General features: G+C 51.6%; 1 protein-coding gene across 4 annotated transcripts in view; it reads right to left on the bottom strand.

Moving 5' to 3' along the window:
• The window catches only part of LRIG1 (leucine rich repeats and immunoglobulin like domains 1), a 112,720-nt gene that overhangs the window by 17,635 nt on the left and 67,237 nt on the right, over nt 1-27,848 (bottom strand). For all 4 annotated transcript variants that reach the window (XM_061128120.1, XM_061128119.1, XM_061128122.1 and 1 more), the window contains exons 4-9: nt 15,569-15,706; nt 13,674-13,817; nt 12,066-12,209; nt 9,149-9,292; nt 6,839-6,982; nt 4,451-4,531 (exon numbers count right to left, since the gene is read on the bottom strand). In XM_061128120.1, the coding sequence (XP_060984103.1) occupies nt 4,451-4,531; nt 6,839-6,982; nt 9,149-9,292; nt 12,066-12,209; nt 13,674-13,817; nt 15,569-15,706 (795 nt within the window). The remainder of the gene's footprint in view (nt 1-4,450; nt 4,532-6,838; nt 6,983-9,148; nt 9,293-12,065; nt 12,210-13,673; nt 13,818-15,568; nt 15,707-27,848) is intronic.

The raw sequence follows: 27,848 nt of genomic DNA, 5'->3' as shown, positions 1-27,848 counted from the left end.
ACCCCTAGGCACCGGGCAGGTGCTCAGGGCAGAGAGCCCTGGAGAAAGGCCGGCCGCGAGCCGCTCACAGGAGCAGGAGTCTTTGTCCAGATCCACTGAGCATCAGGGGGATGATCGCCATCAGAGCCCAGCCCTGCTTCAGACCTGCGTTAGGATGGGGCCCACGAGGGCCAACAAGAAGCACCAACCACTCTCTGGAAAGAGAAACGTGAGGCTTGAAGAAAGCCACAGATGGGCCCCAAGCCTCCGCCTCACTGCAGAGTCCCTGCGGCCATGCAGGCAAGGACCATGAGGCTACCTCCAAGAGACGGGGTCACAGGCCCCGCGGACCCAGCCCTCGCCAGGCATGGCCTCCGCCTGCTCCCGGGCCGCTGGACCCCAGGGCTGCGCCGGTCCCGCAGCGTCACAGCGGCCCCACGGGGACCCTGAGCTTGGCCCTTGGACGCAGCAGCTCCGGCACCCGCCTCCGAGGGTGAAGAGCACCAAGGCCACTGACCCCTTTGCCCTTTCCTTCTCTGGGAGGTGGTCTGCATGAAGGTGAAAACAACAATCTCATCTTGCAAGAGCTTCCACGACTGCTGTCTGAGGCTTTCATTCTAAGACAAACCAACCCAGCACCCAGAACCCGGTGGCCGTGCCTGCCGGGGCTCTCTCACCGCCGGGCGAGTGCAGCCAGCTCTAACCGGGGGGCGCCGAAGCCCGGCACCTCTGACAGCGTTGCCAACCTCGCACTTACTCAGATCCCCTAGGCCGGGTCACTGCGTGCTCCAGGTCCCAGTAAAGTATAGTGAACTCTTCAGTGAAATCTTCCGTAAATGAGATCCAGGAAAAAAGCTGTGCTTTATTTTATCCGTTAAATATTAGTCAGGTTGACCTCTTTGACAATGAGGGCAGGCTGTTATTTCTAATGGTGACAATAGCAATAAAACAAAATCTCAAATTCTCAATCATTCAGGGGCTGGCTCATCGACCTGTTGGTGGATTGAAACAGGTCCTCCCATTCCCCAGCAGATGTCTATGGGTGGGGGCCGGGCTTGCCCAGCAGACTGTGTGGGCAGAGGAGAGCTGGGGCTGTTGGGGGGGGGGGGGCGCCCCCATCCCATGTGCTGGGGGCCAATGAATGTGGCTGCACTCGATGATGGCTCCCAAGAAAGGACAGCCGGCCTGATGACCCCACACCATTGACCTGGAGCAGACAGTGACCTTGGGCTTCGCCTATCAAACCCTCTCCATCATCCCCTGCCAACCCAGATCTAACTTCACCCCACAAAGACTGAAGGGCCTGTGCCCAGGAATGCCACGGGAGAGCCGGAGCTGTGGGCCAGCACCTGTCTCCCCGTTGCATACAAGTGACTGAATGCTCTTCTCTGTGGCTGACCTGTGCTCCAGAAACCCTGCCCCCTGCCACATGTGGGCCCCCAGCTGGTGTCCCGTTGACACTGTGGAAGAGGGGGGCCGCCGTGTGGGTGAGCACAGTAATGCCGGCCAGCAAGCTCTGGCTGGAAAGCCCATCACCGATGGCTCTGTTCAGCGGCTGCAAGATGAAAGGCAGGGCAGGCTTCACAGAGGGAAGCCTTTTATGGCTCTGCTGCTCACTTGTTCCTTTTTGGAAAGCGTTTTAATTTCGGTCTGGCCTTGAGCCTGGCAGGAAGGACCCCAGGTCCTTGACTAGGGGGGTGCAGGCCACACAGTGTCCCCGGCCCTTCCGAGGGAGGTCCCCGATCTCCGCCCCCAGGCGCTTCCGTGGCAGAGCCAGTCAGGCTCAGGGGACCCGGAGCCCTGACAGCAGCCCCACGGTGGACAGCAGCTCGAGGGGGACAGCCCTCCTCCACACTGACGTGTGCCCCCGACCCCCGATAATGGGTCCAACAGAGTCACCACTCGGCTGCTCAGTGGGGCGACGTGGTGTCAGGGCCACAGCGCAGAGCATTCAGGCAGCGCTCCAGGGAGACCAAGGCAGCTCGGCTTCCTCCCACTTCACGTGACTCAACACAACCATCCATCAGGAAGGGCTGCAAGCTGAACACGGGCTGGCTGACACAGAACCACACGCCCGTGGCCTCGAAGGCCAGGCCTGCCTCACGGGCGGGAGGGCCGCCACGAGCCACTCATGCTGGCTTCTAAGCAGAACACGGGCTGGTGGACACAGAGCCACACGCCCGTGGCCTCGAAGGCCAGGCCTGCCTCACGGGCGGGAGGGCCGCCACGAGCCACTCATGCTGGCTTCTAAGCAGAGCCACGCACCAGGGTCACAGAATCACAGCCCATCTCACAGCTGTGACCATCATGTAACGGTGCCAGTCCTATTTCCCGTCTGCCCATTTCTCATTCCTTACCTCTGAGAATCTGCATCACATAGTTTTCTTTTTCTAACCAAGAAAGAGAATTACTTTTTTTCCTTTTGCGTAGAAGCGAAATACCACCGCGCCTAAGTAACTGATTGCATGTATTTAATGATGTTAAGGAATTACTGTTACCGTCCCCAGTTTCCCCCAATTGTTTGCATCTGTCTGTCTTTTTTGGAAACGCTCAGGAGAGCCTCTGTGCCCAAGATCCTGGCCAGTGGAGCTGGGTGGGAGGAGACTGGAGACTATTCTATAGGTCAGGGTTAACCAGCTGCTTCCAACTAGCCCGTGTCAAGCAGCTCAGCGCAAGCGAGGGATCCAGGCTCTTGGGCTGAGTCCTTGGGACTTTACACAGGACTGTTACAGTAGTCCAGTGGGGAACGGAGAACACGCGAGCGAACAGACCACAGGCAATTAGAAAGTAGCTCCAGACACGGGATGGCTTACGCGGAACCAGAGGTCACATGCCCCAGAGGGTCGCTGCCCTTCACCTGCCAAGGAAGAGCCTCCTGGAAGCTACGATACGCAAGAACCGCCTCCAGGTTTCACGGAACGGACAGGCCCCACACAGGACCCCAACTTCGCCATCGCTTATGCTGGGGCCGGATGAGGCGCTGGAAATGAGGCTTGAGCTGAAGGGCTGCTCAGGTGCCCACACCCCTGCCCATGGCCCCCAGCAGCCGCATCCCGAGCTTGGGGCTCCCCTGTCAATGACAAGCCCCTGTGCCCCATCATGCGGTCCCCTCCCAAGCTTGTGGGGCAAAGCGCCTAGGAGGTGGGGGAGAAGGGAGCATTTTTAGGGGAGAAGAAGGCAGCTGCCAGGCTTTTTCAACCCACTCTCAGAACACAGGATCCTCAGGAAGAGACCTCAAGTCAAAACAGCTGACATGTACTCACCACTCCCAGAGCACCCAAGGCGTGAAAAACACCACTTTTCTAAACAAATTAGAAACGCTAACTCCACAGAAAGACCCTCCCACCACAGCCTTTCCCGGAGCCTCGCCTTCCACTGCCGCTTTCAAAATATTTACTTTACTCTCGTCCTCGGCTTGCCGTCTCCGAAACAGGCCGGGGGAGGTGGGGGTACGAAGCTGTGACCATCCTCTGTCTTGTCCTCCTCCACACCCTCCACTCGAGAGGCAGTAAACAGTAGTAACAGCTCCCACCCCTTGCCTGAATGTTCCCAGGGCAGCCTCGGCGCAGAGCGCTGGTGAGAGGCAGAAACAGCGGTCAAGGAGGGTACAGGGTGGGCTTTGGGTCCGCACAGGCCCTGCCACCCAGCAGCTGTGTGATCTTGGGCAACATCCCTTCCCCTGTTTCCTCAACTACAGAAAAACGCAAAACACAGCTAGGCCTCCTGAGATAGATGTCACACACACTCACACATAGACACACACGCCTCCTGAGATAGTTAGATGTCACACACACTCACACAGACAGACACACACCTCCTGAGATAGTTAGATGTCATACACACACACACACACACACACACACACACACAGATACACGTCTCTGGCGAGTTAGATGTAATACACACAGGCGTGCACGCACACATACACACGCCTTGCAAATTCTAGGAGCTTAGAAAAACAAACCCAAACACCGGAAACCCTGAATGAAAAACAGCTACTGTATCACCCTTGGTAATGACTGTTTCTCTTTAAGATTATGATTGACAACAAAAAGACTGCCCGAAGTCTCTAAACCATCAAGAGTTACTTGGCTTTAGATGTTTAGAGTTTCTAGAAACTGAATAACAGGGCAAGACGCCTTTGAGCAAAGAAAAACAAAAAAGTTGGCTGTTTTCACATCAGTCAAGAACTAAAGAGGAAAGAAGATCTAACGGGCCTCCAAACCCCAAATCTTCAGCCCCAAAAAAACCAACACTCAGGGCAGCAAGGAGACGGCAGGTCAGAGAGAAGTGGAGAGGTCTCTGCCTTCCTAAGCAGACTTTCCTTTCCAAACAAAAGAACAATGAATGTGCCAGTGCTACCCGGGGTGGACCCACAACCAAAGTGGTGTGTGTATTGGTGGGGAGCAGGGGCGTGGAAAGAGTCACCTCTGTGCACCATGCCCACGGATCTTTCAGTGCCCACACTCACAGCTTGCTGAGGCTGTCCAGCCCTGTGAAAGCGCCACTGGTGTCCTCGATCGTGCCCGAAATCTCATTGTGGTCCAGATCCCTGGGGAGGAGAGACAGAAGGCTCAGCATCCAGTCTGCTGTGGGAAGAGAGACCCATGCCTAGCCTGCCACCTTGAAGCTCAGAATATCCCAGTCTATTCCAGATGCCTGGACGGCATGTCTGCCTAAGAAAGCATTAGAAAGACGGCATTAGAAAGCAAACTTATGCTTGCCCGTACACATGGCTATGTTTAAAACGGATCACCAACAAGGACCTACTGAACGGCACAGGGAACTCTGCTCAATGTCACGTGGCAGCCTGGGTGGGAAGGGGTTTGGGGGAGAGTGGATACACGCGTGTGTATGGCTGAGTCTCTTCACTGCTCACCTGAAACTACCACAACAGAGCTTATTGGCCATACCCCAGTGCGAAATAAACAGTGGGAAAAAAAAATTAGAGGTGTGACCACCGGGCCACCCTGCCGTGCAGCCTGGCTTTCTCAGCCTCCCAACCAAGCTGACAGGGGCCTCTGACCAGCAGCTTCTGGGCTCCGCATGCTGCTCCCCAGTGGGCTAAGATCAGCCCCGGGGGAGGGGTGCGGACGGCACACGGGAAAGCCTGCTTTGGATTCTACTCCCCGAGGTTGGACTTCTGGCCACTGCTCTGAGAATGAGTCCAGAAGGTTTCCTAAGGTTCCCGTCTGCTTTCCTACCACCTAGGGTCCCGTCCCTGGACTTGACGAGACACTGTACAAGGCCCGCGGAGGAGGGGGACGGTGAACAGCAAGCCCTGGCACAGGGCCCTCTGCAGCCACCTCCAGGCTGGCAGGTGGGATTTGCACCCTCAACTCCCAACCCCCCCAGGGCCTCCACAGGTGCTGACTCCCAGCCAGGCACATCTGGGTGCTGAGTCAGACTTGTGACCCACTTGCCAGGATGAGAGGACCAGGCCAACTTCTCGGGCCGGTCCCCTCCAACAATGAGAATCACAAGGCCGATGACTCAGCTTCCTGCCCCAGCTTCCAAGGGCAGGTCACCACCGGGCGAGACACCCCACCTGGTGACCATGCCCTGCGCTGCCCCGGTCGGCCCTCTCTGACTTTCCACAAGGTCTCCCACACCTTCCTTTCCGGAGCCCTGGAGACGTGGGCCATGAACAGGACAGGATGCTGCTCTTGGCTCCTGGGAGAGCCAACGGGGCAGGGAGCTTGGACTGTGGAGTGCGTTGGTTGCTCTGACCTTTATTTTACAGCAGCATGTGCAGAGAGCTGCGATTCAGAGGCTGGAAGGGCCTCCTCCTTCTCATCTGTTCCTCCCTATTTGTCCTGAAACACCCGGGACCCGGGGCTGTGGCTTTGTGTGCCTGTCCCCCTGCTCCAGTCCTGGCTGCCAGAGTTTTTTCTCTCTTCTCTGGCCTGCGCCATCTGAACATCCTGGCCGTGTCAGTCAGCACCGCAACGGCTCGGAGGCTGACCCCAGCTTGAATAGCCTAGTGTCCGGGTTCTTTCTCACTCTCCAGCGACGGCCTGGCGTGACAGCTTTCTCAGCCCTCCCTGCCAAGTGCAAGGGCCTTTCTCCCCATCAGACTGGAGCAGCCGCTCTTTCTGCAGGGGGCAGGCCTGGGAGGGAGGACCCGCAACCCTCTGTTGAAATCCAGATGCGCCCCGCCCCCCAACCCCCACCCCATAGCTGGTTGGCTGGTTGTTCTCTGTTGCCTGGAAGTTCTTGGAAGCCAATGGCTGAAAAATTTCAGTCCCAGAAAAGCGCCCTGCAGCAAGCTCTGAAAGTTCCCTCCACCTCACTGGTTGCTGTGAGGAAGGTGACACGACCACCTCCATTGGGTTAAACAACCCTCAGGGACAGACACAGGGCTCCCCCGTCACCTCTCGTGGACATGGGCTTCTGAGCGCACAGTGTCTGCTGAAGAAGTTGAGATGCTAGCCCAAGACACACGCCTCAGTACTGCCCTCGCTCAGATAAAAATGCTCAGGACAAAACCGCGAGTCGCTGTGGGATGGCTCAGGACCCAAGGACGGCCCCCCGGCTGGGCTGCTGTCCCGGGGGGCGGCGTGCGGTCTGGGGAAGTTCCTGCGGCTGGACCCCACGTCCCATCACGCGTAGTGTGGGAACCAGCGCTTGGAGACGAGTTTGAGTCTTCATCATTCTAGGCACCACCCTAAGGGGAATGAAGGACAGTTTTCTGCTCAACCAGCTCTTTTTTGATTTACGATGTTAAAGTTTGAGACCGTGGCAGACACAACTCAGCTATGGATCTAACTGCAACTCAAGACCAGTGAGAAGGGAACACAGTGAAGCAGGTGGCTTGCTGTCTTCTGCTCTCCCATCAACCCAACGGGGAAAGACTTACAAGACACGCAGGCTCTTGAGTCCCCGGAAGGCGCCTTCCGCGATGTGACTGATGGAGTTGTGGCTGAGCCGCAGGATGCTCAGGCTACTCAGGTCGGCCAGGCTCTCCTCGTCCAGCCGGGTCAGGTTATTGAAGGACAGAATCCTGAGGAACGGGAGGGGAGAGCAAACGTGGTCACCATTGGGTTGCTTGGTGTTGTCCCTTCTCCTCTCCCGATGGTGGAGCCGGGTCAGCCAGTCGTCTGGGTCCAAGTGGGAAGGGACATGGCCACCAGAATCCCGAGGGCAAAGTGGTTTCACAGCTAGAAACCCACCAGGGCTTGATGCCCATGGAGCTTGACTCTTGGAAGGAGATCTGTAAACAGAGCACTACAGGGTCGTTCAACAAGCAACCACAAGGCTCCAACCCCTTCCTACACGTCGTGTCCGTGGCTGGTCCTGATTCAGGCCACGGAAGACTTCTCATGGCTGTGGCCGGAGACTCTCGATGGGGCCCCAGTGGGTTCTCACAATGAGCGAGGCAGCCGGACAGCCTCCACCCTCGGCCAGCAGAGGGCGCCACCAGGCACTGCCTGGAACGAGACTTCCTCAGCGAACTGTAGGCCTCACCTGGGCGGCGCCCTTGGGACCAGTGTCCCTCCAGGCTTCCTTGCCCTCACCTGAGCCAGCCTCTTAGCATGATCTCGCTACTGTAAGCAGGTCAGGACCACACCTCCAATCACACACCTTCTTTGAGCGTCAGAATCAAACTTTCCTCCCAGCACACCCCCTGCACCTCTGATGTGGCTGTGGGTTGTGACCTAGTGTATTAGTCATCTGTCCTTGAAAAAATGGGAACTCTGGGCTGGGGCAGGAGGAAGGAAAATAAATTCAGAGATTAGTAAGTATGTTAAGGTAGCAGGGAGTGACAGTTTTTCTCTCCTGGAGAAGTCAGGCATGGTGTCTGTCAGTTGCAAAGACCTGGCAGGAGATCAAAATTACAACCTCACCTGCAATTAAAGAATTCAGCTTAAAGGAGGGGCGGGACACACACGTGGAAAGCAGCCCTAAATCTGGCTCCAGGGTTACCTGGGTGTCGAACACAGTGTGAAGCTGGTCAGGACACATTCCCGTGACTGCCTCTGACCCTTCTGAAGGGCACAGGAGGCAGGCCAAGGGGGGCAGGAGGAGGCGTCCCTCCCCATAGCCTCAGCACCAGGGGGCACACACCCTCCGCGATTCAGCGGGCGGGTGGCTCCTCGCCTGTGCAAGTGCATGCACTCCAGGGGATGAGAAGACTTCTGCTTCCCCACGGCTCTGAGGCCTGGACCGTGGAAAACCAAGGGTCCTGGGAGCTCCCGAGTGGGGTCCTGGCCCAAGGGTAGCCTTTCAGAAGCCATCCTAGTCCATGTGAGGATACCGTGCAGCTCCACGGCCTGGAGGGGGCAGGGAGCCAAACCCAAAGGGTTATTCACACACACACACACACACACACACACACACACACAAAACTATCGATTTTTACATTAGGTAATGATGGACTTCACTGAAATATAAACTCCAGGTCAGTATGGGGTGGGCTGAGGGGGAAGGAGGAGGGGGGAGAGGGGAGAACGTGGACAAATAGATAAAAACACAACCTGCAAAAGACTCAGTACTAAGTTTAAACAGGGTAAACACATAGAAATTCCTTACTGTCCATGTGTCACCATTGCTCGGGTTCACTGTCTTTTCTGTGAGCCCCAATATAGACATAACTTGCTTTACTGCGCTTTGAGGATACTACACTTTTTTTTTTTTTAAACAAATTGAAGATTTTGGCACCCTGTGTGGCTGGGTGATAAACAGCATTTTTCAGTAATAAAGTATTTTTAAATTAAGATCTGTACATCATTTTTTCAGACATAATGCTACTGCACACTCCCCAGACTACAGTGTAGCAGAAAGACACTTTTCTATGTACTGGGGAGCCAAAAGCGTGGGATGTGCTTTACAAGGTGGTCTGGGACTAACTGCACAGTACCACTGGGGTCTGCCTGTAGCCGCTCTCTCTATACAGAAGCACATGTTACGGGCTGCAGCCGTTTGTGGGCAGAGGCTCTCAAAAGAGCTGTTCTTAGACAGTGGTCCCTGCTAATCTGAAATGGGGAGCAGAGTCTAGAATAGGTGAGAGTCAGGCTCTCAGGTCCTTGGAGTCCCTCCCTGCAACAGGCCCTCAACACTCCTCCCAAGCCCCTGTGCGGTGGGTCACGGGGCCCAGGGCTCCTGAGGCTCTGGAGGAGGCACCCCCGGGTGCGTCCACTGTCACCCGCAGAGCTGGTGGGACACTCACAGCTCGTGCAGCTTCTGGCAGAAGCTCCAGCCGTCTCGGTGGATCCGGGAGATGGAGTTGTTGCCGAGGTGCAGCTGGTGCAGGGCCGTGAGGCCGTACAGCGAGCCGCTGTTCACCTCCACCAGGCTGTTGTACTCCAGGTGCCTGCCACGACAGCCCCACGTGCGGTGAGTGTGAGCGCAGATCCCCGGGGTCCCGCACCCACCCGCCCACCGGACGGTGAAGGAGCCGCTCCCTGCCATCACACCAGGCGGCACTGAGGATCTGACGACACTGCTGGAGGGACTCGTGATGGGTGTGCACTGACGTGTGTGCACACACCTGGGGGTGGCAGGGAGGCAAAGCCACACAGACGGTGGTGAGGATCCAGGCCAGCTGCGAGGGCTCACAGGCCACAGGGAAGCTCCTAGAAGCAACCTTCTGAGTGGCATACAAGCGAGCCAGCAGCACACGGGCAAGGAGCTCGGAGCGGAGAGCAGGGCCCGTTCAAGGCAGAGAGAGGAAGACAAGGGGGCAGCTCTCATCACTATCCCTGTCTTACAGATGAGCAAACTCTGTATGAGGCTGAGACAAGCAGGGTAACCTAAGCCTTGTTCCTCAGTTCAGCCAGTAGTGAGGGGCCAGAACTCAGAGCTAGGTGAACCAAGCATGGGCCTGGGGCCACTGTGCCAAGACATGGCTTGACATCTGGAGTCAAAATACTGCGACTTAATTCTCAATCCTGTCACCTGGCTGGTTGAAGGAGCCTGAACAACCATGAAGTGGAGATGCCCAAGAAGTATTGACTCCATAGGGCTGTGCTGAGGAGGCAGAAAACGCAGGTCAGAATTTCAGCTTTGTGCTGAGAACTGAGCTCCTGCTTAAGTTCAGTAAGTAGGGATGTAAGTCACCATCAGACTTCTTGACAGCGCGGCCACAGACGATGCGCCACCTCACAGGACTGGCCTTGTGACCAGAAGCTACTACTTCAGATGCTGCTCCGCATGCACGATCACAAGGGCTTCGGGCAGCTGGGCTTTGCTTTTCACATCGTCTGTTTTCTGCGTCTGCTCAAAACGTGAGCCCTTAATTTATAACTAACCTCTAAGGTAACTCTTCCTTCACCCCGCAACTTGCATGAATTTGTTCAACAGAAAAACCAAATGGTATGTGCTAAGAACTCTGTTTTTCTGAGAATGCACTCTGACTCCCAGCCCACCCAGTGCATGACCACCTGGCTTCCAAAGTCCAAAATGACAGTTTCAAGGATGTCAAGGACAAGTGTTCTTGAATATATAAAAAGAGACAGAGTTATGCAAAGGTGAACAATGAAGACAGTGAGAAGCAAAGCTTCGCAAGGCTAAGCTGTCTTTTACAAAGTATGTGTGCGTGTGTGTGTGTGTGTGTGTGTGTGTGTGTATGAAAGGTATGCACATTGAGATGCTCCTGATAATGAGGAAGGCACAGGGAGTTGATGGAACTGGACCTGGAGTTTCTGGGTTTTGTTTCAGTTGCAAAGATAATTGAGCAAGGACACAGATGGAGTGGTGTAACTTGTAGACCAAAGGGCTTCGGCGTGTCTTGAGCAAGTTAAATCACTGACCATAAAGCAAGAAATCTCATGATGACACACCAAAATGTAAGTGGTATTAGTATATGAACTTGGAAGGAACAACCAGCAGAACTACAAATAGAACACAAAGATAGAACATGATGAGAAGTGACTGCCTGCCTCTTGTGAGTGGAACTGGGAGTGGGGGGAGAGACTGGGGGCTAGGGTTGGGCAACAACTGCTTTTCTTTACTATCTGATTTAGCTCAACTATTGAGTATACGTTTCTTTTGATTAAAAATAAACAAATATAAATATTTAAAAGTTGAAGCTTGGTAACTGCCTTGTCTGACCCTCTCCGGACACTCTTCTGTTCCTCTGTTAGGCAGGCAAGCCCCAAGACTGTCCACATCTGGCTGGAGCAAGTGCTCCCTTGACAGACATGGAACATCTGCAGTGAGGGGCTTGATTAGCTCACAAAACAGAAATAAATCTCTCAGGATGAACTATACATTCTTTGGCCCACCTGCACATCAAGAAAGACTGTCAAAACCAAAGTAGAGGGAGAGGGAACTTCCTGTGGCGTGTGGGAGAGGGGAGAGGATGTGGGAAGGGAGCCCACTGTCCGCCAAGGAGTGGGGGGCAGGGGTATAATCAGGAAGAACAATCTGACTCCATAATAGATGTTCCCTGTACTTTAACCTTTGTATTCTATCTCTTTTGCTTCCGGTTAAGAATGCTGCCTAGAGTATGAAGAATACTAGGCCATATGACGCTTTTCCACTCATCTAGAGACAAGAAGTTGCAGAGCTAAGAATAACTTTTGTCTGGTCGGAGGTTTACTGAACGTCAGGACCTGACTTACCATGGATGGCTGCAAGATCAAGGGATTCCTACACCAAGGCTGTTGGCTGTAACAAGGCACCATGCTCCTCTCTCACTTGGCCTTTAAAAATATTTTCTTGAAACACTTTGGGACTCTGGCTTTTCTTGGGGCATGAGCCACCCATCTCCTCGCACGGCCCTGCAATAAACCTTTCTCTGCTCCAAAGTCTGACGCTGCAGTACTGTTTGGCTGCATTGTGAGTTGGGCACCTGAGCGTGCATTCAGTAACAGAGGGAGTGGAAATGGGAGAGGGGAACAGCCCTAGCAAAGCGGCCCCTGCCTTCCATCCTCACCAAACAGCTCACTTTACCAAATCCTCTGAAACTCTCCCAAGAGATTATCCTAGCCTGCAAGGAAAACACCCCAAGAGGTAGCAAAAGATCCCAAAGACACTGAGGAGGGCCACCGCTGAGGTCCCCAAGGACAGGGGCTGGGTCCAGCCGAGGCCCCAGGGGATTGCTCAGGGCCCTGCAGGAGCCCCGGCGCCCGGCCCTGACTCACAGCGCGTGCATCCTGGCCAGCCCCCAGAAGGCGCCGTCCGTCAGCTTGCTGATGTTGTTTCGCTGGAGCCTCAGCACCTCCAAGCTGTCGAGCCCCTGGAATGTCAGGCCCTCGATCAGCCGAATCCGATTCCGATTGAGGTCCCTAAAGAGATGAGGCCAGCAGTTCAGAGCATCCACCACCCATGCCCCGCCCCCCCCCCATAGCCATCACCAGGTGGTCCCCAGGGACAATCCCAGGAGGCGGTCCCGGGCATCACAGACATACCACGGAAGCCCATGTGCCCAAGACACCAACTGGCCACTGTTAACATGTGAAAGGGAGCCCATGGCTCCTAGAAGCTGGTCCCCTTGCACCCCAGAATGGGCAAGCGCGCCTGTTTCCTCCCCCATAACCGTGACTCTGCAGTGAGGACACGGTGTGACTCAGGATATGAACGTCTTAGGTGAGACATCTCTTAGCTCAGCAGCAGAAACCACCATCAGATGCGTCAGCCCAGGAACTCGAACCACTAGATACTGGTGGCAACTTCCCACCAACTGCATTCGGGAGGAGGTGCCTGGAACCACCATGAAGCACACTCACGGGCCTCCAGCCCCTGTGTGATGAGACCTCAGTGAACCAAAAGATTTCAGGAAACTGGGTGAGCTGGCTACATTGGTAACACTTGGGAAGGGAGAACACAGCCTGCCCAGTGAGCCCTTGGTTTTCCCCAAATTCTTCTGCAGTGTCTCATGGCGCATACCAGGTCCTAAGCATCAGCGAGTCTCTCTGGGACCCCCCGCCTGGTGTGCACGGGGAGCACAGCAGTGAGAGGAGGGGAGCACGCCGTCTTGCCACCACACCTGCCCCTGAGCAGCCCATTCTGCTTGAACCAAAGCTCCAGCATCAGTGTGTTCTCCCAAAATACATTTTTCTCCTACCAAAAAAAGGACGCTGGGAAGGCAAAAAACCGGGGAACAGGCAGTCCGTCAGGTTTCGGTAAATAGAGGTTTTCTTGACTCCAAACCCTGGGCCATTCTAGGACTGCGGTCATTTGTGGTAGTCAAAAAACTAAACAAACACATCCTTTCTTTACAAAAAAAAAAAAAAAAAAGCCAATCAACTACCTTATGAGACCGAGGAGATGAAAACAGTGACCCTATCTCTTGCTTCCTACCTCTGGCTACACTAAGTTCCTCTCTTAACTGCTCAAGCAGCACTGGACCCCATAATGGCCACTGTACAGATTACATGGGTTCCTTAAAAAGAGAAAAAAACCACAGAAACCTCGCAATAAATAAGGACTCCAGTCCACACAGGCTATGTATTAGCCAGGGTCAGCTAAGCAGCAGGATTCCTCACTGTGTTCTGGAAAGTGCTGAAGAGGACCGGCCTGTATATCCTCAGAGGATCTTTTCTCAGCAACCTGGGGCAGTTTGCAGGCTCCAGACCCAGTGTCTAATTTGCTTTTATTAGGTGCTGCCGCAGGGCCATCAGTGGTAGTTTATGCAGAGCCCGACCGAAAGGGGAGCAAGGGAAGTGGGTGCATTTGGAACGCTCCTGGAGGAACTCTGGTCTCCATAAAGTTTGGCTAAGCTTAATTACGGCACAGGTCTCTGGACTCACAGTTGTGTCAGCCGGGGTAACTTGAATGCTTTCACAGGAAGCTGGGTGATCCTGTTTTTGCTCAACCGAAGCGTTAGCAGTGACCGTGACAGACCATCAAATGCTCCTGATTCCAGGGTGCTGATCCGGTTGCTTGCCAGGTTGCTGGAAGGATTCAGGAGAGAAAATGCAGGGGTCAGTAGGAGGCCTTCCTTGTCTTGTTACAGACACCAGACCTGGCTGAGTTGGGAAAACAAGCTACAACACACCCAGCAGGCTGGGTTTCCAATGAGACATTTGTCATCCTGATGCCGCACAGCCCATCTCCACTCCCAGCCTCAGGTGTTAGGACCGTCTTCAGACGTGACAGAGGCCTGGCTTGTTCGAGCCCAGTGCTCACCCCGCTTTCAGCCAGGGTGACTACTCCAGGAGGGAAGTCAACGGCCTCCACTCCAGCTGGGCTGCTGCAGGAGTCCCTCCTTGCCAGCCACGACCCAAGGCTCAGGGTTCAAGGTTGGTGAGAAGAGCCTTAGAAAGCAGAAAGTCCACTGTGAGGCAAGGTCAGAGAGGGTTTCACAATTTGGGGAAATGGCCTTTAATTCTGAAGTGGATCCCATTGTTTGACTTCTAAATGTACATAAAACATTTCATTTTAACCATTTCAAATGCGTCAGAGAAACATTCTAGTGAAGGACAACTGCACATGAATGGTTCTCAGCGGGGGAGAGGGAAAGGAAGTGGGGCCACAACACTTTTCCTTCCACCTTCCCTGGACCAATGCTGCTTGTTGTGCCTTAAACAAAAGAGAAAAGACCAGACAGAATTTTCTACATCAGAGTTGGGAAGGGAAGGAGGCATTCTTCATCTCCATCCGGCAGAGGCCCAGCACAGGGCATGTGAGGATTCTTTGCAAACAGAGCTGGACTGTTTGTTCTTAACACTCCAGATTAAAGAAGAACATTCTGTGTGATGAAGATATACCGGCCAGCTTCTGCCAAAACAGAGAGTCCCCCTGCTTTCGTGCAGAGAGAGAGAAGGTCACTGCGAGGCAGTTCAGCAGGGGAGGTGTTTTTGTCCCAAGCAGGGTGGTGGTGGGTGGCCAGTGGACCTCCTTTGGAAGCCCCACTGGGGGCTGAGCACCACTCCATCAGCTGAAGGATCGGCCAAAGCCTCCCGCTTCCACCTCGGGCACCTTGATGCATCCTAAGAAAAAGACTGTTCTGCTCCTTGGACATCTCAAAAATCTGTGCACCCGGCCTTGGTCTCTGAACTGATGGGTCACAATGACCCATAAACCAACCTCACAAACAACCCTTAGAGTACTCAGTGGTAACCCAAGAGATGAGAGCTCGCATGTCATCTGAAGACGCCTCTTTAGCCTGAGTTTTCAGTTTCTTCCCTAAAATAACAGTCTCCTACCAACAAGCAGCGGGTTAACTAGGTTTTGACTGTTTTTCTTCTGTCTGCCATCAGCGGGCGTGAGACAGGGCAGAACAGAAACAGACCAACAGTCCAACGAAGCAGGTCGAGAGCACTCAGAGGACGGGTAGGCACTGGCTGGTGGAGTCTCTGCAGAGGGGCTGCCCTCCGCTGTCACTCACCTAACTACTCCCCACCTCTTCTCTAAGCTCGCCTAGGGGGCAGCCCCTGGAAGGAGGAAGAAACCCGGCTTTGTGGTCCACAAAGCCACGCGTTTTAGCACGAGATGGTGCTCTGAGATGGTCTGTCCCCAGGTCAGCTCCCTCGCCCACGTGTAGTCAGAACAGCACCGCTGACTTGGACATGCTGAAAATGTGGACCTGGGGCCCCTGCCCTGCTGAGGGCACAGATGACAGGCATGTGCCTGGCCCACGGACTCAGCCCGGCATCCACCAGCGTCCAGACCTGGGCAGTGCGGGCAGACCCGACGCACTTACAGCTCCTTGAGGGGCAGTCCATGTGGGAAGCAGGTGCTCCGGATCTCTGTGATGTTGTTGGCGCTGAGATCCAACACTTGCAAGGAAAGGTAAGCCTTCAGCTGACTCCCCTCCACGCTGCGAATCCTGTTGTGTTGCCTAAAACACACAGGGCAGGTGAGTCCAACATGTCATTTTGCAAAGAAACTATTTTCCTCAACACTTCTAGACATTTTTTCCCCTGCAGTTTCAGAGAATTACAAATGCTATGACACTCGCAAATGAGATCTCCCATCCTTCTTTCCATCAGGTTATTACCTGTAGGCCGGAAGCTAGACAGAACATTAAATTCTTTGCCTGTGACAAGTTTGCCTGCCCAAGTTCTAAGCCACACTGCTCTCCCCAAGGACAGGAACGTGGAAGTGATATTTTGGCCATGTGGAGAGCAGCCTGGCATGACCAGAACTCAGAACTCACTGGTACACTTTCCCACAAAGGATGTACCCCATGCAACCAGCCAGCTTTTGAGGCTGCTCGTGTCTAGAATCTTCAGAATCCAGGCCAACCCCATCACTCACAAGAATGCAGGCACCAGAGCCCAGCATCCAATTTAATCCAACTGAGCGCATCATTACACACTTCACATTTTACTGACACCTACCATGTACCAGGCGTGTCGACAGGCACAAGGGATTAAAAAAAAAAAAGTGCACAATCCTGCCAGCCTAATAAGGGAAACAGGAATTCAGCACTGGGTCTAACTGGAATCAAATCCCCTGCATCTCTGACCCTACCCTCTTGAAAGTTCCTCAAGTTTCCTCATCTGGAAGATGGGGCCACACCCCCTTACTTTAGGGATATGAATGGTCCCACCTGAACCACACTGCTGTGTTTGGCAGATGTTCACATATGTGTTCAGTGTTCACCTTCCTCCGAGACTTATTTGTCCTTGAATCCTCTTTCTAAAAAATACCACTGTCTCACCCACCAACCAGTATTTATTAATCAGCAGAAATCTGACAAATGCCAACCAAGGCTGGAAGGAGCAGGCCAGCCCCCTTGTGGGTCTGGCTCTGCCTGGCGGATTCAAGCCGCCACAGCCCAGATCCTGGTATCCAGATATTTCAGACCCCGTGGAGTTGGGCGCTGTGCTTCTGGTTCCACGCGCTCACTGGGGCCAGCTTCTGAGTAAACAGTGTCGGGGGCTCCAGCCAATCCAAGCAGTCTCGAACACGACACAAGGGAGCCAGGCATCGCTCACCAAGTGGCATCTCTTTTAAACAAACACTTGACCAAATCAGTTCCAACAGGCATAAACAAGGCCCTCTTTCCCAGAAGCTCTGGGCCTTCTCGCTGATGCCTTTGTTTTCTTCCCATCTTTCCCAGGCCTTGAACCCGAAAACCCATTTACGAGGGTACAGCTCCCTTTACGCACAGCAGAATCTCCCTGGAGTGAAAGGCCACTTTTTTCCCTCCATGCTCCCCCCGCCAAACTACTTCCTTTGAGTTCTTTATTAAGTTGTTAATAAAGATAGTCTCTTCAGTTTTCTGACTCCCAAATAAAAAGGAAGAAAAAAAAAGAATAGAAAAGGAAACCTTTATTATGTAAAGTATGGGAAAAAAGAAGGAGAAATAAAGGGAACAGAGTTGAGCCTCATCCAGGAACTCTGAATGCAGTACCAGGGAGCCAGGAAAAAGAAGGTCTAAGGAAAGAAGGGGAGGGGCGCCGCTGGCCCCAAGTCGCACAAAGAGGGACCGACCGTACACAGTCCGAGCGGCCACGGGACAGCTGCAGGCCACCCCCAGCGCTCCCCCGCGCAGGCTTCCCTGTTTCTTTCATCTTACACCTTCTTTCTTCTTTCTCATCTATGTATTTATTCACCGAATCAAACATGTTCTGGGCCCCACTCTGTGCCAGGCCCAGGCTGGAGGAAGGATGCTGTGATGAAGATGGGTCTCTTTCACACGCTGGAAAGAGTTCCCTGTTGAGCAGAAGAGGCAGCCATGGAGATGGGGAACAACGGAGCGTGGGAGTGAGGATGGGTGAGATCTGCCAGGAGGCAGAGAGGAGCTGGGGTGGATTCTGCCTGGAAGAGGCTGCGGGGGCCAGCTCCAGGGTGGGGGGTGGGTGAGGATGCAGGCAAGAGACGGGCAGGGCAGAAGCAGAGGGACATCAGGCGAGGCCTCAAGAGCCTCTGAGGAGTAGGGCGTCTATGTCCCAGGGGCCCAGGTGAGAGGTGGTGGCAACAGAGACAGGGTCCACAGGATCAGGGCACCACAGAATGGTGATGCTAAATTTTCTAGTTCAGAAATGTTAAGAAAACCAGGTAACTTGGCTTTCCTGGTGGCTCAGTGGTAAAGAATCTGCCTACAACATAGGAGATGCGGCAGGAGCCGTAAGTTCGATCCTTGGGTTAGTAAGATCCCTTGGAAAAGGAAATGGCAACCCAGTCCAGTATTTTTGTTTGGCAAATCCCATGGATAGAAGCCTAATGGGCTATAGTCCCTGGGGCCACAAAGAGTCAGACACAACTTAGCGAGTACAGAACAACAACAACGAGCTAATGGGCTACCCCTTCCATCTTTACCCCCTTCTGGCCTACTCTCAACTCAACATTCAGAGAAATCCTGTCAGGGCATCTCTCAGAATGGGAAGAAACATTTGCACATGTATCTGATAAGGAGAAAATAACCAGAACACACAGGAACTACAACTCAGCAACCACCACACAAGAAACCCCAACAAGTTGAATAAAAAATGGGCAAAGGCCTTGAAGAGACATTTCTCCAAAGACGATAAATAAACACATGAAAAGATACTCAACATCACAGATTGTTAGGGAAACTCAATGAGTTAGAGCCCCAAACCTACAGCATGACCACTACTAAAGACAAAACAAACAAAAACAGGAACAGTAAGTGTGGGACAGGGTGTGGAGAAGCTGGGATCCTGGTACAGTTGCTGAAGACAACGGTATGGTGGTTCTTCCACAAAGTAGGCACAGAATTACTAGCATGGGCCCCAGTAATTCTATTGGGTATCCATCCAAAAGAAATGAACGTGGACCTCACAGGGATCTGTATACCCACATTCACAGCGGCATCACTCACAGTAGCCAAAAGGTGAAGCAACTCCATCAGTGGGTGAATGTATGGATGGATGGACAAACCCCACAGGTGTACACGTACGGTGGACTATTATTCAGCTTTAGAAAGGAAGTTCTGACAGACATTACAGTATGGATGAATCCTAAGGACACTATAGTAAGTGAAAAATGCAGGTCACAAGAGACAAATATTTCATGATTCCACTTCCACGAGGTACCTAGAGCAGTCATATGCATTGAGACAGAAAGTGGAGTGGTGCTGGTTGCCAGGGGCTGGGGTTGGGGCATGGGGGGTGGTTTAATAGGGGTGGAGTTTTCATTTTCCAAGATGGAGAAAGCTCTGGAGACTGGTTACACAACACGAGTGTACTTACCACTACTCAACTGTACACCTAAATGATTAAGATGGTACATTATATGCAATGTGTATATGACTACAATTTACAAACAAAACAAAGAAAAAAAAAACCAAAGCAATTCACAACGTGTATTTGTTTAAAACTCGAGTAACAGCTCTGTGTCTCACTCAGGACTAAGTCCGCACAACAGCCTCCAAGGGGCACGTGAGCTGCCACACACCTGCCCTGCTGCCTCACTTCCTGCCCTTCCGCCTTGTACCTTGCCCAGAATGCTGGCCCTTGGACGCAGCAGGCAGGATCCTGCCTCAGCATCTTTGCAAATGCCTTTTCCACCTCTTGGAATGCTCTTCCCCCAGAGATGCGCAGGTCGCACGCCTTCACTTCCTTTCCATCTTTGTTCACATGTCACCTTTTCAGTGAGGTGGCCTGAGCAACATTCTCTAAAACTATAAGCCTCTGACTCCTAATTTCTTTCCCTCATACACATACAAATACACGCACGCAGGCACACACACAGACACTCATTCACACTTTCCCCTCTTTTGCCCGCTTTATTTCTTGTAATATTTCTATCATCTAATACTCCCAGTATTTAGTTTATTTCTACTTTAACATCTCTCCCATCAGGATGCAGCTCCCTGAAGGCAGAGATGTTCATCTGTTTTGATTATTGTGTCTCCAACCACTAGGATAGTGTGAGGTACACAGTACGTCCTCAGTAAATACTTGTTGAAGAAATCACAAAGAATGAATACAGACTGAATTCAGAAAGGCTGAACCCACAGATACAGATTTGGGACTCACCTGAACATTTAAGTAGGTAGCACTAGAGATAAGAACCCACCTGACAATGCAGGAGACGAAAGTGACGTGGGTTCGATCCCTGGGTTGGAAAGATCCTCTGGAGTAGGAACTGGTAACCCACTCCAGTATTCTTGCCTACAGAATCCCATAGACAGAAGAGCCCAGCGGGCTACTGTCCATAGGGTCACAAAGAGTCAGACACAACTGAAGCACAGCATTCCACAACATTTAAGTAGAAGAAAACCATGCAAGCAGATGAGTATAACCAAGAAACATGAAGGAAAGAGTTTGCCAATTGCTCTGTAGCAGCTCTGCTCAGAGGCAAATGACCTAGCCCACGGTGACTTCAGAGCTTCTTGCGCGTCATCTTCTCCCCCAGGTCTGGTCTCTCTGCTCTAGACTCTAGCCCAGTGCCCTGATTAAACTCTTCCCAAATTCCTCATGTTCAGGAAAGCTGACCCCACAGCTCTGTCTCCCTTCTCTCACAGAGCAAGAATCACATCTTGTTAGATGTTTCTGTGGACCCCAGGATTTCACCCAAGGCCAGCTGTTCTTCATGGGCTGAACACGCTGCAGCACTGAACAGGCCGCGAGCAGAGCCCTGCCTCAGTCTGAATCCCCACACACCCCTCACAGGTGTGAACTGCAATCAAGCGGGTGTCAAGTTCTATGCCCCTTGGGCGTACATGACCTGACATGAAGCACACACTCAATAAAGTACAATGAGTTCTTGTTTTGATTAGCCATGTTCGTATCCTCAGAGCCAGGATCAGTATCCAGTTTGTGGGAGGTGCTCTGGAAAGAGAAGGAATATGGTTTCCTATTTGTCTGCCACATTACAATGCAAACGGGCAGGACCGATTCCTCTCTAGGGAGCAGAGAGCTGACTCAGAGCTCTCACTCTTAGCTTCATGCACGACATGAGTCTGTTCCAGCTGGAGAGTGTAAAAAAACCCTGACACTGAGAGACGGGCCTCCTTGGGGCGCTGTGCTTCAAAGTAAATCCCAGACTGAAGCTTCTGCGGGACTCAGGGGGGGCCTAGAGATCTGATGGGTCCCTAATAATCCCCTTTCTCACTCCTGTAGCAAGTGGGACTCAGGCCCACACCCCTAACCCAACCCACCAAACCCCACCCCCTCGGGACACCCCCTCCAGACACGCATCCCTCTAGGTTAGAGCAACAGCCAGTAGGCAGGGGCAGCCTCCCACGCCCCCTCAAGGGGTGTCCTACTTTTCTAAAACTCCACCTGTTTTTACTGCCATGTGACCGTGAGGGCCCCTATCAGTCCTTTAATGTAACTACCTGTCCAGTTTTCAAGAAGGTCCACACTCAACACTGTAATCTCTTGAATCTTTGTCCAAGCTCTTCTTGACAACAGCCGACCAGTTACGGGACACCTGTATGTCACAGGCCCTGGTGATGGCTCCATGAAATAACACTGTGATCTCACAAGGAAGGTACTCTACTTCACCATCATCTCCGGTTTACAGCTGAAGACATCGGGACTCTGCCTGCGGTCAGCCCAGCTGGGACACGAGAGGAGCCAGCACGCGAGCCCAGGGGAGGAGGAACTGCCAGTCCATCTGAAAGGCTCTCTAGGCAGAATTTTAAGTGCACCACCCCAGGTTCAATCTGTAAGCCTTCGCCTGAGCTTGGCTAGATGTGAATGCTGGCCGCCTCTCCCCAGGTCAGCAAAGACGGTCTGCGTCATCGGTCTCAGCCTGGCCTGCTTTTTTGAACCAGCCTCCCAAAAGCCTGAGTGACTGATGAGTCTGCAGAGGGCGAAGGGAGCCAAGCTCAGCAAGTAAGGCAGAGGAAGCTCTAGTTCTTAAGGATACTCTGGATGGAAAGAAGAGAACAGTGCAGACAAGCTGCAAAGCGATGCTCTTAGGTTTACAAAGACTGAGGAGAGGGGAGGGGAGGGGGCAGTGCCACGCGAGGACCTCTACTGGTGACAGGGACTGGGGGGGCAGGGGGCAGACCACGCCGCCTGCATGTTCATCCCGGGTTGCTTTCCCCCTTGGGCTGCCCTCTGGGGCACAGAAAACTTAATACGGCAGAAGTCTATTAAACCAACACCTGTTAAAGGCTTCACAAATAAAATCAGGCTTCAAAGGCGGAGAGCGGCAAGATAAGCTCTCTCCACTTGGCCATGTTCTCAGAGCTGATGTTAAATTAGACAGGAAAACAGACCGAGGCATTTGAAACCAACATTTAAAAGTTTTTATCGTAAGTGACTGTTCCAGTACAGTTCTGTAAACTGGGGTTTATAAGGTAGTCCTGTGAGCGGTGAGAAAGATCTCATGTCACAGATAACAGCCAGGAAGAAAGGGCAAGGAGATCAAAGAAGGCAGGGTCAAGAGGGGTCAAATGGATTATTGCTGGTTGCTGAAATTATGCACCTACTGTCTACACCAGGTGTCAGCAACGTATTCTATAATGGGCCAGATTTTAAATATTTTAGGCTATCGGGGTCATTTGACTTCTGTCATGACAACTCAATTTTGACACTGGGGTGTAAAAGTAGCCAATATGTAAACCAATGAGTGTGGTTGTGTTCCAATAAAACTTTATTTACAAAAACAAGCTGTGAGCCAGATTTGCCCCCCTGCAGTTTACTGACTCCTGGTCTATACTTCAGCAACTAGTTTGGGTTTCTGGGGACAGGGACCCAGATTCTAATTCTAGCTCTGATTCTAATTCTGGCTTTAAAACTGTGTGCAAATCACTCTTTTTGGATCTGGTTTAATCACCTGCAAAATGAGGCTAAGTGCCTCACTGCAACAGAGAGAACCTACAGTACTCCCTATAGTGCCCAGGTCAGACTTCACTAATCCATGCCTTCCCCACCGATGCCTTCTCTACCCCTTCAAGAAATGAAATGGAACCTAAGTTTACACCACTTATTATGCACCTCAGATGATGATCCAGGTTCCTGACTGGGGCCAGTGGAGCAGGCAGGCTGACAGGGTGATCTGAGAACAGATTCACACTTGTGCATCCTCACTCTTCTCAGTTCTTCCAGTAAGGCAAAAAGAAACACACCGAAGCTAGCCAACATAGCAGTCCTAACTCTAAGCAGGTATGCCCCAGGCTCTCCCAGACAAGTGTTGTGACTCACAGTGGTCAACTCCTGCAATGGCGACTATTACTACAAACAGCAAGTCTTCCATAATGTTACCTTAAAATCATGCATTTAATAATCAGCAAAATTCAAATTATAGCTCTCACCTCATTTGAACCTCTGGCTAAGAAACAGTTGCACACAATCTAGCCCGGAAATGGAGGGAAAAATGTAACACACCTGCCACCATTCCCACCCCTGCCCCAGTCCATTTCCCAGAGTGACCCTGGCAGACACGGTCAATCAAACGGCACACCCTGCAGCCTTGGAGCACCCGCAGCACTTTGCACCTGGTCCATCACTGTGCTGCCCTGGAACTCCTCCTGTGACTCTGCACCTAACCCCATGCCCCACCTGGAGCAGGTGCTCCAAGATCTGATCACAGTGAGGAGGATGAAGGTGCACACCAAGTATTAATGATTTAGCGCAAAACTCAGTGCTGGGCAGAGTAGCCCTGATGGCTACCTCGGGGGTTCAACTGAATTTCAGCAAGGGCTAAAACACATTCATCATTCAAGAACAAACAAGAAGATCATGATTTCTCCTTTGTTGAAAAATATAGCACTATACAACAGGCCATGTGTTGTGGGGGGGGGCGCCGCTGTTCTGTTTGCAAATGTTTTAATGAAATATCACAGGCATACTGAGAAGTGCATAAATGATCAACATAGAGTTCAATGCATTTTAATAAAGTGCCTGCACTCACGTAACCACACGACAGACACAGGACACTTTCAACATCCCAGCAGGCTTCCTCTTGTCATTTTCCTTGTCATTTATTCCTTTCCAAGGCAACTGTAATTTCTATCACCTGTGATTAACTTTGCCTATTGCTGTGCTTCATCTACATGAAATCAGTCCATACTTACTCTTCTGTATCTGGCTGCTTTCGCTCCACATATGAGACCCCTCCATGCTCTTGCCCAGTTGTGTCCGGCTCTTTGCAACCCCATGGATTGCAGCACACCAGGCCTCTCTGTCCCTCACCATCTCCCAAAGTTTGCCTAAGTTCAAGTCCATTGCATTGGTGATGCCATCCAGCCATCTCATCCTCTGACGCCCTCTTCTCCTTCTGCCCTCAACTGTCCCCAGCATCAGGGACTTTTCCAATGAGTCAGCTATTTGCATCAGATGACCAATATACTGGAGTTTCGGCTTCAGCATCAGTCCTTCCAAACAATATTCAGGGCTGACTTACCTTAAGATTGATAGATTTGCTCTCCTTGCTGTCCAAGGGACTCTCAGTAGTCCTCTCCAATACCACACTTTGAAGGCATCAATTCTTTGGTGCTCTGCCTTCTTTAGGGTCCGGTTCTCACAACCATACATAACCACTGCTAAGACCATATAGCCTTAACTATACGGACCTTTCAGAGTTGTCTCTGCTTTTCAGCATGCCATCTAGAATTGTCATAGCTTTCTTGCCAAGAAACAAACATCTTGTTTGCTCTTGCATTAGCAGGACTTTACTCTTTTTCATCATTGTGTAGTACTTCTCTACAGCAATTTATTTTCCATTCTACTGCCGATGGATACTGAGCTACTTTCAGTTTGGGTTACTGCAAAAACCACATTCATGCACAGCGACGTGCCTTTTGCACGTATCTTTCAGTGCATACTTGCCTGCAGGTCTAGCATGCATCAGCGTCTAGGGTGGTGTTGCTACACATTTATGTTCAGCCTTTGCAGACATTGGTACATTCCTTTTAACCAAATCCCTCAGGGATGAAATGAATCTGAAAAGTCATTTGATCCAAGTGCCATGTTTTATGCTGGCTCATTCAACCACATTCTGAGATGCCACCGCCCCCATGTGTCTCTTTTCCAGTACCCTTCCCCCATGTAAACCATCAGGAATATAGCCTGGGACCACACAGCATAACAAAGCTCAATCTAATCTTGTTCAGGAGTCAAATAGAGTAATTTTATTATAAGTAGGGGCTTAATGGAGCACCAAAAAAGGGGGAAAAAAAGAGAATGAGTAATTCTAAGCCTCAAAATCGGCAAGAAAACTTCAAATATGCCCGTCATTGGGACCAATGCCCATAAGCATCTTGAAAATAAAGAGATTTTTTAAACAACCCATGAATTCAGAAGAGCTTTCCTAGGCCAACTTGAGGAAAAGTTTCTCTTCTCAGAATGACATTTAAAAGCATCACCCTCTCACTAGGCTGCTTTGCATTCATCATCTTAAAAATGAAAACCCAAACCATCTGTTTTATTGCATAAATTGATAATTTGCTCCAAGAAACCAGTGCCTTGTGAGAAGGGCCCAGCCTGGGTTATTTTCTGGACAGGAAATGAGACTCCGAAAAAGCAGGTCTCCTTCTGTCTCTTGTTCACTCCCTCTCCCCCCACCCGCTGCTGGTGAATCACCAGTTCCCTGGGGAATTTTGGCGCGATTCTCAGCCTGGCTGCAGATGACGTTCCGGATCTGTTTATTCAGGTGGAGATCGGATAAAAAACAAGAGCGGTCCAGTGGCGGGATAAACAGCCTCTGCCAGGCGGGGTCAGCCACTCTGAAAGGCAGGACTGGCCTGTGTCAACCGACCTTCTGACCTGTTCACTTCCTTCAGGGTCACTTTCCCCTTGGGATCTTCAACAGACTGTTCCAATGAACTCTGTGTGAAGGGGATCGGAGGTCCCCAGGCACCTTGGTGCATCAGATCATGCTTGGTTCTCCCACCCACCAGCTTATTCACATGTAGCTGGAAGCCCAGCATCTGGAATGAAGCAACTTAAGGCACAGTCAAGGGTCGGCCACTACAGTTCTGTGGAGTCAAAAGCAACCCAAGTCACGAAGGACTGCAAGTCGTCAGGATCTAATCCAAACTACAAGCACAGGACAAAAACAAGACCTCCTGAGGAAACGCACATTGCTGAGTGGGAGAAGCTAACCAGAAAAGGCAATCTACTGTATGATTCCTAATACATGACATTCTGGAAAAGGCACAACTACAGGGACAGTAGAAAGAGCAGTGGTTGCTAGGGGGTTGGGAGGAGAGGAGAATGAATAGGTGATGCACATGGGATGTTCGGGGCAAGGAAACCATTCAGTGTGACACTGTAATGGTGAATACATACCCCAGGACATTTGCAGAAGCCCACAGTAAGCACTACACAAATAGTGAATCCTTCATGAAAACCATAGGTTTAGTTAACAATAATGTAGTAATACTGGTCCATCAATGATAACAAAGCACCACACTAATGCAATATGTAAACAGTGAAAACCAGAGAGGGGGCAGGGTTTATAAGGGCTGTCTCTGTGTTTTCTGCTCCATTTTCCTGTAAACCTACAACTGCTCTAAAAGTCTATTAATTATAAACAGAACAAAACAAAACTTCCTAAGGTATTAAGTAGTCCCAAGATCATCACATCATTAGAATACAAGCTACACAAGGGCTGGGATTTAGTCACCTAGGACCACGTGGAGGACGTAAAAGACAATCAATATCTGGTGAAGACTCACAAACTTAGAGAACAAACTTATGGGTACTGGGGGGAGTGTGGCAGGGAAGGATAGCTAGGGAGTCTGGGAGTGACAGGTACGCACGGCTGTATTTAAAATAGGTAACCAACAAGGACCTACTACACATCACAGGGAACTCTGCTCTATATTATATAATAATCTAAATGGGAAAAGAATCTGAAGAAGAATGCATGTATGTATCTGTATAACTGAATCACTCTGCTGTACATCTGAAACACAACAATGTTTTTCAACTAGCTCCAGTATAAAGTAAAATTTTTATAAATCTGTTGAATAAATGAATGACTTACAACTTTACTTCAGTCTCCTATATCTGCTACCACATTCACGAACAAAGAAATGTTAATCAGAAAGAAAGAAAAAAAAAAACTACTCTGAGGCAAAATCCACTATTCAATTAAAATTTTTCTAAGGAAAAATGTGAGAGGTATAAGGTAGAATCAACTTTCTAGTTGGGAAGCTAACTGATAACCTTTGAAGAAAATTTCAAACACCATGGACTTTCAGGTTGACTGTGTGAATCTATCTCCCAAGTTCAAACTGACCTTGAATATTCACTGATCAGCTGGGGTTGGTGCAGATGACGCCTCTACTCGTCATGAAGTAGCCAACAGACCCCTGCCCCACCCCCAACAGCAGGGAGGGCTGCTTGGCCCTAACCAGGATCTCTGTCACAGCCACACAGACCCTTCCCCAATCCTGCCTCAGCTACAGTGAAAAAGGAGGAGGAGAAATTCCAGCAGGGAGTTCCAACCCAACAAGCTGACCTGAGGACGCCTTTTGGGTCACATCTGGACTGTGCTCCCCTGGGAGATGGCTGGGCCATTTCATACTGGCAGGCGCTTCTAAGGGCTGGCTGGGGACTTGGTTCCATGACCACAGGGAGGTAACCTGCCCTGGATCTGGGCAGCGTGGGGCAGCACGAAGCTGGGCCAGGACATGGAAAAGTCAGCAACAGAGAGCCACTCCACCTGAACTCCCACCGACAGAGCGGCACCCCGGGTCAGAAATGCCCAGAGAGCTTCTCTCTTCTGGTCAAAGTCGACATGGCTCCTCTGGGCTTTATCTTCCCCTCTACGTGAGTTGATCAAGCCCCTTATTTTTTTCTCCTTCTCTCCCCTTGCCCTGGCGACCTGCTCCCTGCACACTCCACCACACAGGTATGATCCTCTGCATCTCAAGGGGGAGGGGCCTGGCTGTCAGGCCGAGTCACATGGAGCCACACACCCCAACATCACTCGGGGGCCCATCAGTGCTGCATGGCTGAAGGCTGAATGGACTCGCCAAGTTTCTCATATTTTTCAAGGAGGCTCTGCAGGGCAAGCCTAACCACAAGTTAGAGGCACAGACTCTTCTAGATTCGAGGGGCTAGGCTACCATTCCTGGCAAAGAAAGGTGGGAAAGATGGAGA

Source organism: Dama dama, chromosome 24 (assembly GCF_033118175.1).
Source record: "Dama dama isolate Ldn47 chromosome 24, ASM3311817v1, whole genome shotgun sequence".
Taxonomy (NCBI): domain Eukaryota; kingdom Metazoa; phylum Chordata; class Mammalia; order Artiodactyla; family Cervidae; genus Dama; species Dama dama.
Note: the sequence above shows the minus strand (reverse complement) of the source record. Positions and strands in the feature narration are given on the sequence as shown.